Below are 17,585 nucleotides of genomic sequence, written 5' to 3' on the forward strand. Positions count from 1 at the left end.
ACAATAACAAAGAAGTTGAAAAAAACGTTGACCAACTACGCTGTCAGCAGCTAACGTATGTCGTAAATCATTATGTGTTATACGTGATCAAAATTTTCTTTACAACACATAAGATATACCTTCATCTTGATATTATCGAACGCTTTCAACGCTGAACGTAGAATTCCGTTATTACAGTTTTAATTATATATGGCTATTGAATAAGTTAGCCATTTATAACCATAGGGTTATGAGACATACGCCATCTGACGCCTTTAAACAACGAATTAGCGATGGCGTATCTTCAACGATTACGTTCATTATTGTCAGATGCTTGGCAAATATTCACCATGAATGTGTCTTGCGATAACAAAATGAATGTTCTCAACACAGAAAGTGTTGAAGTGACCACCGCTGTTTCTGCCACAGAAGTAGCCACTTCATTGCAGCGAACTGTGTTGAAGTAACAGTTGTTTGTAAATTTTTTTCTGGAGGAAAACATTAATATTCTGCTTTATAATTCTAGACTTAAAGGAAAATATTTGTCTGAAGATGGAAAGTCTGTTCATTATGCAGAGCTAAAAAAGGATGATTTGTTTCAAGAATTTCAGTCCCAAGCAGAGCAACTTGTGCATGTGTCATTAGCAGACCTGAATCCCATTCAAAGAAAAGCATTCTTCATAAGTAGTCTTTGTTTTTTGTTGAAAAAACTAATACCATGAGTAACACACTAACAATTTTTGTTTCCAAGATGTGTATAACACCTTAACCATACATGCACTTAGTAAGGTTGAGCCCCTCCCAAAATCCTTACTGGATATTAGCAATTTCTGGAAAAAATCAGCATACAATATTAATGGGCTTGTGTTCAGTTTGGATGACATTGAGCATGGAGTATTACGTGGTAACACCTTTGCTCCACAGGAATTTTAATAATTTATTTGAATAGTAAATTGTCTTATTTTAACTAGCTAACACAAGGCATCCGGCTGCTCTCACTAAACCCTTTAAAGAAAATGATCCCCGCCTTCCGTTCAGCATGAAAGAACTAGACCCAAGGATACATTTTGTTCTTAACTGTGGAGGCAAGGTAAAATGAAAGAAAATTTTAATCTGAATGTTTTTCTATTAGGTTTTGACAATCATAAAATTTTTAGTCATGCCCTGCAATCGGTGTTTACAGTGAAGCTAATCTGGAGGCTGCCTTGAGCAGCGCTACAAAAAATTTCCTTTCAGAAACAGTGCAAATTGATGGAAATATTGTTCATCTTTCGAAACTTCTCATGTGGTAAGTCTTTTTACCAGAATTGAAACACAAATGAATTAGTGATTATAGTTAATACTATCAAAAATGTAAACGAACTGCACACCCTTCGTATTTAGGTATGGCAACGATTTCGGATCCAATGACGAAGAGATCCTGAGGTTTCTTTACCTTTAATTTTTATCTTTCAAGCATTGCATAACGTGAAGTTAAGGTACGCAATATCTTAATACTTATTTCCGTGATTATAGGTGGGTAGCTCAACATTTGCCCGACATCCAAAAAACAAGCATTATGCAACTGGTCGATTCGAAGCACGCTGAAGTAAAATTCGATGAATATAACTGGCTTATTAACGCCAGCTGAAATCAGATTAATTATTTTAGTTGATTTATTATTTTGATTCCACTGCATTTTTATCTGGCTATACAATCTCACACGACGAACCTACATACGTTTTTTTACGATTAGACCGTCGTCGTTCGATAGAGGATACTATAAACGATACTAAAGAATTATTAGATTACGAAAATTTATTCCGTCATGAGAGGTGACATATTTGCACTTTTTTGGAGAACATGAAAACAGTAGGACATTATTAGTTCTATCAACATTTTTATAAATAGGAAGATTCCAATACTTTACAAGAACTGAAGATGTAAACTGAAAGAATGCACGATGTTAAGCAAATTCACTGGGTTAAAGTTTTGATCACCAAACTGAAATGGTAAAATGCATTGGTGGAGAACGACAAATCAAATTGTACACTTCTATTATGCTATTTATAGATCAAGGGGAAAAAAGTAGTGCCAAACAGAATTAAATTATTACCTAGGGGTTGCTTGGATGCAATATGTTTTGCACTGATTATTTGTCGTACCAACAAAGGGAATCATTTCGTCTCAAAAATTGAAATACGTGTCTTAAAGAAAATTTATATAAATGACGATGCACTAGAAATTCACAACCTACCCTCAGATGAGGTATGCTTAGTAAAACTTTTCTTGCTGAAAGACAAGCTCAACGGCTCGTAAAACATCAGGCACACAGAATGCCGGCTCTCTCAAGCCCTCCTCCACAGGTAAAAAATCTCTCGGTGAATGATTGGAAAAAGTATCTGAAGAGGCATTGTAAACACCGGTCTGTTAACGAACAAGAAAGAAAATATTCTCGGTTTGAAATATATAATTTTTGAAACTTTTGTAAGTAAGATTGACCTGGACTAGAATACTATGGCACTCTTCGGCCGACGCGTTGACATCTTCTTTTTCAATTTCTAATTCACAAGTTTGGGCACCACGACCGGTGATCGCGGCTGCAATACCGGCAACTGAGCGACCAGAACGTTGGCGCGTTAAATAGCGATGATACAAATTAGCACCAAAAATATCGGTATTTAAATTATCTCTATCAAGAAAAACCGAAGAAATATACGAAGAATGGTCAAAATCTAAATGTCAAAACAAGTAAGTTAATGGTTTGGTCTTACCCTACAAAGTAAATTCTCTTTACAGAACCGTGCACTCCTAATGACCGTGCATGCAACTGACACATATTGTCAGCGTGATGCATGGTCAATTCACTGGGTTTACCAATTAAAGCAGTATATATCATATCTCTTCCGGTAATTTTCTTGTATAGTTCTTCGAGACATACCAGAAATGCTCCATGACCAAATCTGGTTGATAAGGAAACTTGTAATGAGCAGTCAATTGGCTAATGGTAAAATCATAACTTCTTTCGTGGTACGATACCTTGGCATCCAGGCCTCCGCCATCCACTGTAGATCCATATTACAAGCCTACAGATTGATATTAATGTAATAATCAATGGAAGACATTTTGAAGGAGAAAAGCGAGCACGTACTAGTAGGGGAATATGGGGATACGGCAGTTTCGCTGGTGGGTTTAATAATTTCCCATTCGTCATTAGAACATCAATGATTAGCTGTAGTGCAGAATCCCATTCAGCTGGTTCCTGCATTAGAACAACAGCTTCGATATGCGGGAATTTCTCGTCGATTTTCCTTGACTGAAGAGATAATTTCTAAATTTATAGTTCTCTTTAATAACTTAGGTTTTCTTACCATATTTTCTCGTTTTTTCTGATCAACAACATCAAGAACAGGAAAGGCTTTGCGAATATCTTCCACTGTGCAAACATTTGTGAAACCAAGATTCTTGGAGATCTCACGGATTGGGCCTTGTCCTGAAACTAAGACTCGCTTGTTATGAAATAGCTTGAACATTTTTAATGGGCTATGTGCCATAACTACTTGTTCCTGTGAGATCTAATAACGACAAAGATTGTTTTGCTTTTAGTTTCGAGTTGCAAGTGACATATGTACCTTAACTCCCAACAAATCTGTGAGTTTCTGGGCTTTCTGGCATCTCAGATTATTTCCTGCATTGGTAACAAATATCACAGGGACTCTAAACTTCCCATTAGAGTCTACTAATTTCTTGAAGGATTCTATGGCTGCTGGCAGTACCTCAGTCCCTCGAACAATGACACCATCTATATCAAACATGAACCCAAACTCTGACGAGATGGGGTTCTGAATGATAAGGAAACACATCAACATGACATGACAAGCGATTAAACTGGTATGGGACGGAAAAAACTACTTACAGTAGAACTGATTGCTCGATGTAGCAGATTTGATCCGACCGCTGGGCCAATGCATTTTGTAAAAACGTTGGAAATGATTCGTGGTTGAAACAGAGATTTTGTTGGTAGTAAATAAAAGGCCATATTTTTCACTTGAAGATAAACAACGCGACTAGCAAGTTTCAAGGCTACGACGAAAATAATAAGCAAAACTGTTCTAAAATTAAGGCGGCAGCGATCGACGTCACGAGACGGACACAGATTTTGTCACGACAACCGTCGTCTGCTGCGTATTTACAAATCTTATTAAGAAATCCATGTTGTGCATGACTGTAGTGTGGGCCTCCCGAAGGGTACTCATACACAAGGACTTTTCTGTATTTTTTTTTTTATTTACAGACGAAAATGCTTACGTTTTCTGCTAAGCTTTAATTCGTAATAAGACAAGTCGCGATAAAAGCTTAAAGGCGTATACATTTCAACGGAGTAAGGTCTTACTTGTATGCAGTATCACAGGAAGATGGGGGGGGGGTCACATTTCGAATTTGCATGTGCTAATATTGGTCACCCGTAATGCCATGCCTTGGATCTTTTCGCACGTAATGAGCTTCTTGGTACCGCAAGTTGAACTATGTGCACCAAAAATTTGTTTTGCTTAAGAACTTTCATGTCCAAATAGAACTGTGTAAGCTTATTTTTTTATTATACAGGACTACTAGATTTTTTAGGGTTTCATGTGCTTAAACAGTCTTTTTGGGTATGCTTTTAGAATATGAATGTTTGTCAAAATCTTGGGTTCCTGCAACTTGGACGTCTAGAAGGGAAACAGCTGTTACAACATAAATTTCTGAGCTTACCTACACTTTTGAAATGGTTTCCGCCAAACCATCTCCCTATGTTTTCAGCCAAATAAGTGCAGCGGAATTGATTAATATACTTTTTGGATTCCGAACGCCAAAATTCATCGTCACTAGCCGGCTGCATTCCTTAAATTAATTTTTTTCACTTATTTTGTTCTGTATATGGTCTGGTAGACATAAAATCAATAAACATAAAAGTTAGGCATGCTCGAAAAATTAATAGTACTTCACTTGATAAACGAAGCAAAAAGAATAAATTATTGCTTTTGCTTTTTATATCTAAAGTGATTATTACAGCGTCTTATACTTTTTGAAAATGGAAAACTCGAGTTCGTCAGCTAACACCACCTAGCTGCCAAATCTTCTAAACTTGACGGGTGTTTTTAATGACGCCTGAAAAAAGGAAGAACTTAAGTTTCAATATTGTACAACTAAATAAACTAAACATTTCCTTATTTTCTTAACATTAACGTAAAGGTTAAGGATGAAATTTGAATTTCGCTTTCCAAGATAAAACAACTAGAAAATTTTTTATTACAAAAAAATAGTTACTCCATAGGCACTTTGCATTATCTATTTTTCTTCACATTAAAAAGATACACATTGTACATGTCAAAGGACGTAAGCATAATATTCCATTAATTTAATACCCGAGTATTGAGAAACCATTATCAGAAAGAAGCCGTCATTACTATAAGTGATTACTACTAGATGTCACTGCCTACCGAACTTCACGTTAGGCGGGCCTCTAGCCTGTAAAGGCAACCTTCAAGGAAATAATACTTTTTTAAACGAAAAATTGACATGAAATGCTAGTTAAACGTGAAATAATAGTTAATACAGCTGTAAACAATTTTTCAAATGCTACTTTTTGTTCTAATTCTAATAGATACGTTAATGAGAAGCTATAACATGGGAAGTTTGGGTAGGATCATGTCTCGTTATAGAGTAGTCTATGGTAGTCGCCGTCAGTCTAGGCATTTTCAGTTGTCGAGGCGTGGTCCCAGCGTTAGGGGGTATTAGGCGTGGAGCTTCACTGGTTCTCTCTGTTCTTCTACATCAACCAAGCCCCTTGAACGGTGAAGTTGTGCAATATTTTCCCAATCAGATCTTGTGGATCATCATTTACAATTGTGAATAAGAATCTCATCTCCGTCAGGAAACACAAACCGTGTGTCAAACCTTCAATCGAATGGATTTGGTTTGATTGTGTCAACAAAACATTTTCATCCTGAAGGCCTCAGCAGTCGCGTCTGTTTTGCTCACCGGAAAAGCAGAGGTAAAAATGAAAAGAACGACAGGAAACTCCCGTCATTCGATGTTTTTCCCTACATTTCTCTATTTCATTGTGGTGAATCTGTGTTATGCCAAACATCTGGTTCAAGTCAACTGACTTCAACATTAGCCAACCTTCTGTTTGCGGGCGAGAAGGACTTTCGTCTAGTCAATGTTTATTCTCTCTCGTCATTCCCACTTTAGCAGATCCAAATCTTTTTTTGTCTTTGATAAACAAATGAGAATACGTCTCTCTTTGTTTTTCTTCCATTCTCTGTTTTCGTATTGTCGACGGGATGCTCGTTAAAGCTTCGAGCAAGGTTATACGAGAATCTCATTTTAATTGGTCCCCTCCATCTTAGGCCTGACGTATTCTTCTTTAAGTAACTGGTTTTTCTCAAATAAATCTATTGCATTATTCTCCAATCAGGATGTTTACTATTCCCTGATTTCCAACGTGTGTCGTGTAGGGTGGGGGGGAAATAGGATGTCTACACGAATATGGCTTTTTTTGATTAGAATCGACCCAACAGCCGAAGACCTCCTTATCTAGAGCCCAGTAAATTCCCCTCTTTTGTACCTTGTCTACACGTTCTCCAACACACGGTTAAATGTAGATGGCAAACCCATATTGTGTGTGAGATAGTCGGGCGATGATGAACGATGACGTAGGGAGAAAGAACAACAACTCACATAGCCCTTAACCATTTTTTTTTTTTTGTTCCTGTTCGTTGTGCTGAGTGTGGGTGTGGGTCAGCTACTTCCTCCACTGCAAGTTTCAATATTGACCCAACACGCTCTGCAAAAGTCACGCGCCAGTGTGGCTGAAATGGACTCGGCTTTGCCTACGTGAACAACATCCCAGAAGACAACAACATGGGTCCCTGTCGGTGCCTAAAATCAGAACCGTCAGACGGACAACCCCACCCGTCCAAATTTTGATTTTTTTTTTTTTTGATTGATTGGAATTCTTAATCGGCACGCACACCCAATCCTCTGAATATTCTGAATTGTTAAATAGCCTGTATGGTCTTTTTTGAAAGACGACGATATGGCCGAAGATCTTTCCCATATTGAAATGTATCGAGCTAGTGGAACAATCAGCTTCCGTATTTTGATTGAACTGGGGGAGGGCTTTCTTGCGATTGATGCATATGCGTCGGGTAGCACAGTTACACTTCCGGCCGTGTGAAAAAGAATTAAAAAAAAAAAAAAATAAGCGGAAGACCGTTTCAAGCTGCTTTGGTTATCTGTTAGAGTGTGGCAATTCTGTCACATGCGGAATGACTGAACGGGGAATGAACAAAAGCTGAATAAAATAATAAAAAACGGACTTCACCATGACAAAAAAGGAGGAGACAAAATCCCTAGCATTTTGTACTTTCTCGTCTGGAAAGTCTGGAACTCGTCCATGATTTTCACATCCGTTACTTGCGCGGGAGACCCTCGTAAAAGTCGTGACTCATCCTCTTTGCTTCACCCTCGCTCTCACGACGTTATTACCTTCGATCCGACTGGAAAGAAAGTGAGGGATAGGAAGTCGTTTTCAAATCCGGCCCTCCCCATTTCGTCATCGTGACTGTTGGATGAAAAATTCAATTTACTTTGCGCACTGAGACAGAAATCTGTGTCGAAAAGCCATCCCTCTTTGCCCGTCAACCCCCCTCACTTTCCCATCATCGCCATTTTGTGCATATCAACATGGAAACTGAATTCTCGCTTAGCGCATTATGCACGGACCACTGGATAACTATAGAGATAAGGAAGGGAACTCGGTAGGAAAGAGATAAAGGAGAAGTCATCATTCGATAACGACCGAAGAGCAAAAAAAGGGAAATGGTCCTTTTAGATAGTCGGATAGGTTATAGACACATCAACAAATCCAATCTCGTTTTTATCACTCGATACCATCGATCTAATTTAATCCATTTGAATTGCCAGTTGGTAAACGATGATGACCCTGGAATTCCTTGAATGACAGTGTTGTTTTATTTAAAGGAATAATATTTTTGAACGAGCCAAAAGGCGTGACCTGTTGAACGACGTCTCGAGTCGTATGTCCTTGGGTTTCGCTTTCAAGAAATTCAATTTCGTGGCGTGCCTAGTTGCATTACTTTCGTTGTGTGTGTGTGTGTGCGTCTGTGGACGCTTGTAGCGGATATGACCCATTAGACTTTGAAGACGGGTCATTATTTCTTTATCTTGGCCATCCTCCGTCGTAACTGAATCCCGGTATCGTCCCTATTGTATTCACCAATGCCCCCGCCACGTTCTTTTAGCGTTCGTTTTCTATTCTTACTTATTTATGCTGGACGAAGCGTATAAAATCTCATTTTATGCATCGGTCGTACTATTTGCCCAATGATGCGGTTCTGCTCTTAATGTTCATCAGTAACTCGATGGCGAGTTTTGTATTCGACCTGATCCACTTGATCCGTCATATGACTCATCATCATGGAACGCTCGCACACGAGAAATGGAACTTGCATTGCCCTCTTTGAACAGGACGGAATGAGCAATTTACGCAAGATCTTTCGGGAGTTGAGATGTTACTATTTGATGGGGGGAGTGGGGTATAACATTTACGCGGAATCGAAGAGCCATCCCCCCTCCCTCTTTCTCCCGCTCAGTGGATCAATAAGTCTCGCGACTTGCAGCTGGATAGAGAAATAGAATAGGCTATATAAAGTGGGCGATGGTGTAGTGTGTGTGTACCTAGTGTCTGTGTGTGTGTGTAGCAAGTTTGGTTGGCAAAAGCATTGTTGCGTGTCCATCCTGACTTATATCATTACCTCTTGGGTTGTTTGATTCTTTTTGAAAGATAGAAGAATCTTTTTTTTTACGGCCTTACTTTCAAACTTGAATGCGATTTCGATTTCTTTCGATTGCCTCGGAGACGAACGTCAGCTGGAATTGTTGTCTTCGGATCGTGACTTGGTTCAATGCCCAAATAAAAAACATGGACGAGAGGAAGACCCAAGAATAAGAGAAAAAGAGTATGGCGGAGATTTAAAGGAGATGAACAATGTTTGTCCTTTTATTTCCAACCCAATCACGACCAATTCTCTCTTGAAGGAAAAGGAGAGGGACAAGAGATCAATACCCAAGTTTTTCTCTTCTTTTATTTTCCAAGTACTCATCGATTTGCCACTAAAAAGAGTGTCTCACTGTTTTATGGAAGCACTCGTTACAGTGGATTCACGTGAAACTTAAACGCGCGTGTTTTAGTCCTTGTTGAATGGCTCATATCCTAATCTACTTGCTATTTAAACTAGACTACCTAACTGTTTAGTTTCTTATGCAGATGTTGTGTATTTCGTTTCTAAATTTAATTTCCTTTTTGCTTTTTGTTACAGTTACACCTGCTTTGTATCAGGTGAAAGTTTTGTCACGCCAATTACGGAGAGTGCCCGCGACCCCACCCGGACGTTACAAAAAGAAAGAAAAAACCGAAAATGGCCGGCCCGCGGCTCGGGACTTCCGGCCTGCTAATGGTTCTCTTCTACATGGCTTCGACTACAGCGTTAGGTAAGTAAATTATATGATGGACACGCTCATCCAATTCAGCAGGGGAAAAAAGGGAGAATTTTTTTTTTAATTTTTTAAAAAACAAAAGTAGAATATAAAAATAAAAATAGCCGGTCGTCAATGAACTGACACGTTCCATGTAGACATGGCTCGAGGTGGGGTCCGGTAGCCGCGGGAGTGTCTGTACAATAAACTGACAACTTCCGTTCCTTGGTTAAAATCTGAAATAGATTTCTAAATTTTTTTTTGTTTTTTGTTTTTGTTTCTTTGTTGTTGTATGATACGTGCGTCCGAACAGTTCAATCACCGCCGCAAGTTGTCAAACAACCGCCGTCGGACGAGCTGCTCTTCCAGGTGGCGCAGAGGATCGACGAGAACGACAAGCCTTTCATCATCGAATGCGAGGCGGAAGGCGAACCCGCCCCAAAGTAAATAGAACCTCAAATACGAGCCTTCTTTTTTCGCCCCTACTATGCTTAATTGAATAGTACCATTAGCAACTGGTGATGGATTGTTGGATGATTGGGTTCGCTATCCATCACGACAAAAGGCCTCCTCCCTCATTGCGTGTCAAGCCAGCTGTTCCAGTTGTTCACCGTTCTTTCGTGTGTGTTTTTACAGGTACCGATGGGTCAAAAACGGTTACGATTTCCTTTGGCAAAGCTACGACGATCGAATCTCTCAACAGCCCGGCAGAGGAACGCTGGTCATCACCACGCCCCGAGATGAAGATATCGGTCAGTCATCACTCACTTTGTTTTTCGACCAGATTTTGAATGCATTTTTAATTTGTTATGATCAGGGCAGTATCAATGTTTCGCGTCCAACGAGTGGGGAACGGCCACATCGAATTCGGTCTTTGTCCGAAAATCGGATCTCAATTCCTTTAAAGATGAGCCTCCGATGACCGTCTCGGCTCAGGAGGGATCGCCGTTCAGTTTGCGTTGTCAGCCGCCCGACGGCTGGCCCAAACCGTCCGTCTACTGGATGATGCAGAACTCGAACGGAGCCTTGCGCAGCATCAACTCGTCGAGGATGACGGTCGATCCCGAAGGCACGCTCTGGTTCTCCAACGTCACACGTGAAGACACCAGTGATGACTTTGTCTACGCTTGTTCGGCTACCTCACTCTTCCGGTATTTTCTATTTGTTATTTATTTATTTTTAAGTAGTAATAATTAAGGAGATAATCCAAAAATAAAACCGCAAGAGGGGTAACACGTGGCCAATGGACTAGAAACATGGGATGACCTTCCGAAATGAAAGTTCGGGCGGGGATGTGTTTTAAAAAGGGAAAATTCTAGTCAAGAATGTAGTCGCCAGTGTGTTATTACAGTCGGTCGATGTTATAGGATCTTGAATGTGAACGCCGTCTTGGTGGTTACCTTCCTTACTGCAGGTGACCGCGTATCACGTTTCCTCCTTAACGTTTCATTCGGGGGGCTTCATGGCGAGAAATTTCCGGCTGACTGGAGGGTGATAAAAAAAACAAAAAAACCGGAACGTCTCATCCAAAAAATTTTCTTTTGTTTTTTCATAAATGCAGAAACGAATACAAGCTGGGCAACAAAGTGTACCTGGATGTGATTGCAACTGGCAGCGCTGCAGCCCAAAATCGTCATGAACCCGTCCAGCAGTACGTCTCTCGCAAAAACGCGGTTGCCCATCGAGGCAAGAGCATTGAACTGTGGTGCGTCTTTGGCGGTACCCCACTACCTCAGATCCGCTGGACGAAAGAAGGTGCCGCGCTGCCAGCTGGCCGTACCACCTACTCTTCATACGGCAAGACGCTGATCATCAAGAGCGTCGATTCGGAAGACGCCGGCAACTACGAATGCGAAGCTAGTAACGGTGTCGGATTGGCCAAGTCTTATTCCATCAGCCTTCAGGTGTTGGCCGCTCCCTACTTTACCGTCGAACCGGATGTGTACGTCGGAGCCGAAGACGAGACGGCCGAGTTCCGGTGTGAAGCCAACGGCTCGCCTTCTCCGGAGATCAAATGGATTCACAACGGAAAACCAATTGAAGAGGCGGCCGTCAACCCTCGCCGGAAGGTGTTCCCTAATCGCATCGTCATCGAGCGTCTACAAAAGAGCGACACGGGCAACTACGGCTGCAACGCCACCAACAGTATCGGCTACGTCTACAAGGATGTCTACCTCAACGTTTTGGCTTTGGCGCCCGATATCGAAGACGCTCCCGACGATGTGGCCACCGTTGACGGATCGGCCGTCAATTTGACTTGCAAAGTTTTTGGCTCGCCTAAACCTCTTGTCAAATGGATCCGCGACGGGTTGGAATTGACTGGCGGCCGCTATCGCGTTATGGACAGCGGTGATCTGGAAATTAGGTATACCGTCTTTTGTTTTTCAAATAAGTCACATCCTATCATCGAGGTTTTGAACGGAAGAAAACGATATTCAAATTGTATTGTGAGCCCAGCTGCTTTTGACGTCCTCCCCCTCTTCCTTTCAACCGCATTTTCCGCTTCCGCCCTAAACAGCTGGGCTATTGTTTAAGAAACGATCCAATCATGCGGGCGTGTTGCGTGTCAATCTGCACGTTTTTCTCACTCTGCATCGTATATTTTATTAATAGAATTTTTTTTTTTTTTTTCCTCAGGGAGGTGACCTTCACCGATGCCGGCGTCTATTCGTGTCACGCAACCAATAAGTTCGGCTCGGCCAATGCCAATGGAACTCTTATCGTCAAAGGTTAATTAGCTGCCCCATTTCATGATTTCTTCCATTGAGGGGAAACGAAAAAACCTCACGTTTAAAATTCTCTGCTTTTATTTATTAGAGCGCACCATCATCAAGGACGGGCCAGAAGACTATGAAGTCGCTGCCGGACAGACGGCCACTTTCCGCTGTAATGCCGTGGCTGATTCGTCACTCAACTTGACGATCGACTGGCTGCATGCAGACCAGCTGATCGATTTCGAGCAAGAACCGCGTTTTGTCCAGTCGCAGGATTCGTCGTTGACTATCACGAAGACGACGGAATTGGACACTGGCGACTACACGTGCCGTGCCAAAACAATCCTGGACAGCGCCGAGGACAAGGCTACGCTCATTGTTCAAGGTGACGATTTTTCTAGTTTCGCTTTTCTCTAGTGCGGTTTTTTAAATGCTCATCACGATGCGCAATTTGCTTCGACAGACGTTCCCAATCGGCCGCGAATGGTGGGCATCCAGTGCAACAACCGCGACGCGGCCATCGAATGGACACCTTCGGGCGATAATCGAGCGCCCATCTTAACGTACACGATCCAGTTCAATACGAGTTTCACGCCCGACAGCTGGGAAGTGTCGTTTGAAAACGTGCCAGCCACCGAGACGCGCTTCAAAGTGGAGATGAGCCCTTGGTCCAATTACACGTTCCGTGTCATTGCTCGTAATAAGATTGGCCCGTCGCTTCCATCGGACCACTCGTCCATGTGCACGACGCCTCCCGACGTGCCGAATAAGAATCCCGATAATGTAGAGGGACGTGGCACTTCGCCCACTAATTTGGTTGTCACGTGGAACCCAATGCCCGAGATCGAACACAACGGACGCAACTTTCACTATCGCGTCTACTGGCGTCGAGACATACCTGGAGAAGATTGGAACATCGAAATGATTTCCGACTGGAGACAGTCGTCCATCCTCATACCCAATCAACCCACGTTCAAACGCTATCGCATCAAAGGTAAAATTCATTGATTTGTTCATTGAAAAATCGTATGTCGTTCAACTCTTCTTTGTTGTTTTACAGTGGTGGCTTTCAATCAGATCGGTGAAGCCAATGTTGCAGCACAAGAAGTTACTGGTTACTCTGGAGAAGACGTGCCGGTTGAAGCACCAACCAACTTCACTTTGAATCAAATCATTGACGAACGAAGCGCCATCCTTTCTTGGAACCCAGTCAATCCGGATTCTGTTCAGGGTAAAAACTAATCGCTCCCTAAGGGTCATTTTCTTTTTTTAAATACTAACAAGCTTTTTTTTTTTTCTATCGATTTTTTTTTTTTTTACATAGGACACTTCAAAGGCTACAAGATTGAGACATGGACCGAGAAGGAAGGAGAGCTGCGAGCCCGTGAAATGATCAGCAACGCTTCAAAGGCGTTCGTTAACAAGTTTGTCCCGCACACAGTTAATCTCGTCCGTGTTCGCGTTATTAATTCGGCGTACCGTGGACCGGCAAGCGATATCCTTTCCTTCAAGACACCGGAAGGAAGTATGTTTCTTTTTTTTTATCACGTTTTGAATGACCCGACGTTCGCACGAATGTAAACCAAAAAATTCATTTGTTTTCTAGGGCCCGGACCAGTGGATTACTTTGAGGCGGCTCCTCTTGGTTCTTCGGCTTTCTATTTGATTTGGAAGCAACCGGAAGAGCCCAACGGCAATCTGCGTGGCTACAAAATCTTCTACGAAAAGGTAGAAGGTACGAAAATTGGCCCGCAAATCGAAAGAGAACCACCAATTCGTGACCCGTTACAAACTCGAGCCAAATTGGCCGGTCTCGAACCCAACACGAAATACCGCCTTCACATTAAAGCTATGACCATTGCCGGAGAAGGAGACGAGTAAGTTCATTTTTTTTTTTTTTAAGAATTTTAAAAGAAAATGGAAATGGCTAATGTTTTTGTATTCTGTTTTTGTGCATTTCCAAAGTTATTACATTGAACGAAACACTCGCAACGGCAACGCATACCCACCCGACAAGCCCCAGTTTACGTGGAATCAGATCACTTTAGACAATGGAATGCCGGCCATCAAAGTTGTTTGGCATCCGAACGTCGATGGCCAACCTGGTTCCCACTTTTTCGTTCAATACCGGCGAAAGGGCGAGACCATCTATATCAAGAGCGAAGATGAGTTCGATGAGAACTTTATCATCTTGCGCGGCTTGGAGCCTAACCAACTGTACGAGATCCGCGCCGTTGTCGTCGACGGTGATTACTTTACCGAAAGTGACCCCGAAGAGGTGGAGATGTACGCCGGTAAGTTGCCAGAAAGTTGTGATAAAATTCACATAATATTTGTCTTTTAATGTCAATTTGTTTTCAATGTCTAGATGGACCTTACATCCAAGGATCATCCGCCGTAGCTTCGACCGGATGGTTTATCGGCATGATGCTGGCCCTTGCATTATTGCTCTTGGTCCTGGTTCTTGTCTGCATCATTAAACGGAACCGGGGTGGAAAGTATGCCGTCCACGAAAGAGAGGCCACTCACGGTCGTAAAGATTTCAACGAGGACGCCGGATTCCACGAATACTCGCAACCGTACGTTAGCGAAGCATATGATTTCTAACGCAATTTCAAGTGGTATACAAATGTTTGTTTTGTTTTCGTGTGTAGAGTTGGCAGCAGTCGCGCGCCGAGCAAAGCATCTTTGAGTAGCGGAGCCAAAATGCCACCCGAGAGCGAAGACAATGATTCGATGGCTGAATACGGTGAAGGAGAAGCAGGTAAAAGCTTTTATTCTATTTTGTTTAATGTAATTCCTACAGCTTGCAAATCGATCTCCAAAGTCTGCTGTCGTTTTTCCAAAAGCATGAACTACACACGAACATTTATTTGAATCTAGCGAAAAATTGGAATCGATAAGATCAGCAAAAGGGCGTGGCTCGTTTGCATTTGACAGTTTTCGTTCCAACCTACACGTTCGAGCTTTTATTTTCTTCGTGTTTTTTTTTTTTTTTGTCTTTTCAGCATTTTTTTTTTTTCGCCATTGAGTTTGCCTGATTACTATTTTTTCCTTTTATTTTTTTATTGGTTTTTTGATGTTGTAGAAGGCATGAATGAGGACGGCTCGTTTATCGGCCAATACGGCAAGAAGCGTGGAGATGGATCATCTGCTTTCGCCACTCTTGTCTAAAATTTAGAGAAATAAATATAAGAAAAAAACTGCCTCTTCTTTCAACGTAGCCGACTGTATAGTTCCGTTATGTTACCAGGTAATGACACCTAAAGATTATTTATCCGACTTGTCTTCATGAAACTTTGTGGTTGTGAAATGCTTTTCTTTAAATTTAGTTAATGATTTTTGCTTTGTGATTTGCAGGTGAATTTGCTGAAAGTGGTTCGTTTATTGGACAGTATGGTCAAAGCAAATTGCCAACTCCCTTTACGACAGCTAGTGTGGCAACTATTGTTTAGAAACTCAACATTTTTCTCTTCACACTACAACAACAAACAACAAAAGATTCACACCGTTCCCTCCACTTCCTTTATTTTTATTTTAGTTTACTTTTTTTTTTTCCTTTTTTAAATTATTCTTCTGTCAGCCTGCCAAAAAAAAACAGATAAAGGCTAACATAATTATTTTTGTGGACTGCAAAAGCGTAAACATTTTTTTCTTTCTTGTGTACATTGTGCAATGCTTTGTTATGAGCTTTCTGCTGACTTCTTCGACAAGTTTTCTGCTCCTTCTTTCTTTGGTTTGTTTTTTGAATCTCTCTTCTTTATTCCGTTATATTGACTGCTTACTGGTTGTCATATCAAATGTGTGTACGCGTGCAAGCGAAAGCCAAACGCAGGAGAGTTTAATGCTGTCGTAGAATTTCTAGTGTGTCGGAAGGGGGAGTGAGTTGTTGACAGGTGCCTACATGAGTTTTTACATGTGTCTAGTGCCGATATATGCTCCTCTCCTACTTCTTGGACGATACAACCCCTCCCAAATATTATATTCCTCTCCCTTCGAAAATAAGCAGCTCCTTTCCACTCTACATCCTTCTCAAACAACATAAATGCACAAAAGAGCCAAAAAAAGAAAACTTTTTTTGGACTATTGCGATCTTGAAAAAAAAAAACAAGGTTGATCCATCGATCTGAGTTTCTTTACCACATAGATCTGGCTTTACTTGAAAGCCAACATTTTGTTTGTTTTTTAGTGTTTTGTTTTGTAGTTTCAGTTCTGCAGCTTTTGCAGCTTTTTTTTGGCCAAATAGCCAAATCACAACCGTCCTGTTCATTTTTTTTTTTTTTTTGGTTTTTCCCTACTTCTTTTCGTCGTCGTCCGCTGATTTTTATCTCTTCAATCGCCTGCTTCTGTCCTTCCACACTTCGTGTATTTGATCTTTATATACATTCCCCGCGAAAAAAAAAATTGTTTGTGAAAGAAAAGCAGGTCAATTAATGGTCACTAAAATTACAGTTTAACTTCAACATTAATAGTGCACTATTGATCTGTGTTTAAAAACGAGCATGAGGAAACAACATTATGTTATGTAAGAGAGCGCCTTGGTTCATTCTGAGGCCTGGATGACGCCATATAGCCGATGTATTTGCGAACATAACACAGCTGCCGAAAGTGGACGGGGAAACAGCTAATATTTTTTATATGAAGCCCTCTTTCCCCTTTCTCCTTGGAAATGAATTTGAATAAAAAGCTCGACACGCATGTTTTTTAACGATAACCTCTTTTTTTTCCTTCTTCGAGGCCGATATTGTCATTCATTTGGTTTCTGGCTGCTTTGTTATTGCTTCTGCCTCTAACCGAATGATACACACACTGTCCCAGTTAAATTTTGTGTTTCCGAATTAAATCTTTCAACGAGGGTAGCAAACTTGCAAGGCAAAAAGAGACTCTTCGGAGACTCTCCTCATTCTCCTATTGGCGCCTATGTAACTCCGAAGTCTTCGCCTAACACGACCTAGGTTCTCCTGTTAGCGGTTGTGTACACCCGAAGTCTTCGTTCTCCGATCAGCGGGTATGTAACTCTGAAGTAGAGGTTTGCCTGATCTGTAGCTCGAAAGCTGCAGGTAGACAAGCTCCCATCAGGGTATGGATGGGTGCACACCATTATTGATACTATCTCTAATGGTAACCTCTAGAGAGCAAGGTCGGCATCGCAGAGTCTCTTTGTTATACTTACCTTTCCTTCGACCTTCCCACTACTAAGTTGGGGTACCCGACCCTTTTAACACGTGAATTTCATCGAAAATTTCGCTGTTGACGTAAAACGCTTCTCTAAGTAGGTTCTCTTTACTTAATTTTTGCTTTAGCTGGTATATCAATAAATGGAATAATGAACCTCGTAGTTCCCATCAAGAGCTACAAAAGTAACCGATC

The 17,585-nt window shown here is 41.3% G+C and overlaps 3 protein-coding genes across 4 annotated transcripts; 2 read left to right on the top strand and 1 right to left on the bottom strand.

Annotated features, from left to right (window-relative positions):
* The first annotated feature begins 8 nt into the window (after positions 1–8).
* On the top strand, positions 9–1,693 carry LOC130695312 (uncharacterized). Of its 2 annotated transcripts, XM_057518435.2 has the most exons (8): positions 9–157; positions 226–442; positions 506–663; positions 731–883; positions 951–1,069; positions 1,137–1,267; positions 1,363–1,404; positions 1,495–1,693. In XM_057518435.2, exons 2-8 carry the CDS (start codon positions 273–275, stop codon positions 1,607–1,609), a joined length of 888 nt encoding a protein of 295 aa, XP_057374418.1. In that variant the 5' UTR covers positions 9–157; positions 226–272; the 3' UTR covers positions 1,610–1,693. The 2 variants fall into 2 exon arrangements, with proteins under 2 accessions (XP_057374418.1, XP_057374417.1); XM_057518434.2 differs by having other exon boundaries at positions 12–442.
* Positions 1,694–1,758: 65 nt separating this feature from the next.
* On the bottom strand, positions 1,759–4,179 carry LOC130695304 (haloacid dehalogenase-like hydrolase domain-containing 5). Its single transcript, XM_057518425.2, has 8 exons — positions 3,875–4,179; positions 3,591–3,800; positions 3,330–3,533; positions 3,110–3,274; positions 2,998–3,044; positions 2,733–2,921; positions 2,461–2,650; positions 1,759–2,385 (listed from the first exon to the last, which is right to left on the bottom strand). The coding sequence occupies exons 1-8, from the start codon at positions 3,995–3,997 to the stop codon at positions 2,233–2,235; spliced, it is 1,281 nt and encodes a 426-aa protein (XP_057374408.1). The 5' UTR covers positions 3,998–4,179; the 3' UTR covers positions 1,759–2,232.
* Positions 4,180–9,420: 5,241 nt separating this feature from the next.
* On the top strand, positions 9,421–16,913 carry LOC130695288 (neuroglian-like). Its single transcript, XM_057518401.2, has 15 exons — positions 9,421–9,516; positions 9,815–9,944; positions 10,138–10,253; positions 10,319–10,652; positions 11,063–11,866; positions 12,139–12,230; positions 12,319–12,600; positions 12,679–13,209; positions 13,276–13,446; positions 13,540–13,740; positions 13,822–14,092; positions 14,181–14,509; positions 14,584–14,794; positions 14,870–14,979; positions 15,576–16,913. Exons 1-15 carry the CDS (start codon positions 9,444–9,446, stop codon positions 15,668–15,670), a joined length of 3,750 nt encoding a protein of 1,249 aa, XP_057374384.1. The 5' UTR covers positions 9,421–9,443; the 3' UTR covers positions 15,671–16,913.
* Positions 16,914–17,585: the final 672 nt, after the last annotated feature.

Source organism: Daphnia carinata, chromosome 4 (genome assembly GCF_022539665.2).
Source record: "Daphnia carinata strain CSIRO-1 chromosome 4, CSIRO_AGI_Dcar_HiC_V3, whole genome shotgun sequence".
In the NCBI taxonomy this organism is placed as follows: domain Eukaryota; kingdom Metazoa; phylum Arthropoda; class Branchiopoda; order Diplostraca; family Daphniidae; genus Daphnia; species Daphnia carinata.

What these genes read in the sequence shown, in the direction of transcription:
- LOC130695312 (XM_057518435.2), top strand. Translation starts at nt 273, where the DNA reads ATGGCGTATCTTCAACGATTACGTTCATTATTGTCAGATGCTTGGCAA. An exon ending in TTGCAGCGAACTGTGTTGAA is followed by an intron (nt 443 to 505) that starts GTAACAGTTGTT and finishes TTATAATTCTAG; the next exon opens with ACTTAAAGGAAAATATTTGT. An exon ending in CTTTCGAAACTTCTCATGTG is followed by an intron (nt 1,268 to 1,362) that starts GTAAGTCTTTTT and finishes CTTCGTATTTAG; the next exon opens with GTATGGCAACGATTTCGGAT.
- LOC130695304 (XM_057518425.2), bottom strand. Translation starts at nt 3,997, where the DNA reads ATGGCCTTTTATTTACTACCAACAAAATCTCTGTTTCAACCACGAATC. An exon ending in AGAAAAAACGAGAAAATATG is followed by an intron (nt 3,275 to 3,329) that starts GTAAGAAAACCT and finishes TTATCTCTTCAG; the next exon opens with TCAAGGAAAATCGACGAGAA. An exon ending in GCGGAGGCCTGGATGCCAAG is followed by an intron (nt 2,922 to 2,997) that starts GTATCGTACCAC and finishes CTTATCAACCAG; the next exon opens with ATTTGGTCATGGAGCATTTC.
- LOC130695288 (XM_057518401.2), top strand. Translation starts at nt 9,444, where the DNA reads ATGGCCGGCCCGCGGCTCGGGACTTCCGGCCTGCTAATGGTTCTCTTC. An exon ending in GAAGGCGAACCCGCCCCAAA is followed by an intron (nt 9,945 to 10,137) that starts GTAAATAGAACC and finishes GTGTTTTTACAG; the next exon opens with GTACCGATGGGTCAAAAACG. An exon ending in GGCTACGCTCATTGTTCAAG is followed by an intron (nt 12,601 to 12,678) that starts GTGACGATTTTT and finishes TTGCTTCGACAG; the next exon opens with ACGTTCCCAATCGGCCGCGA.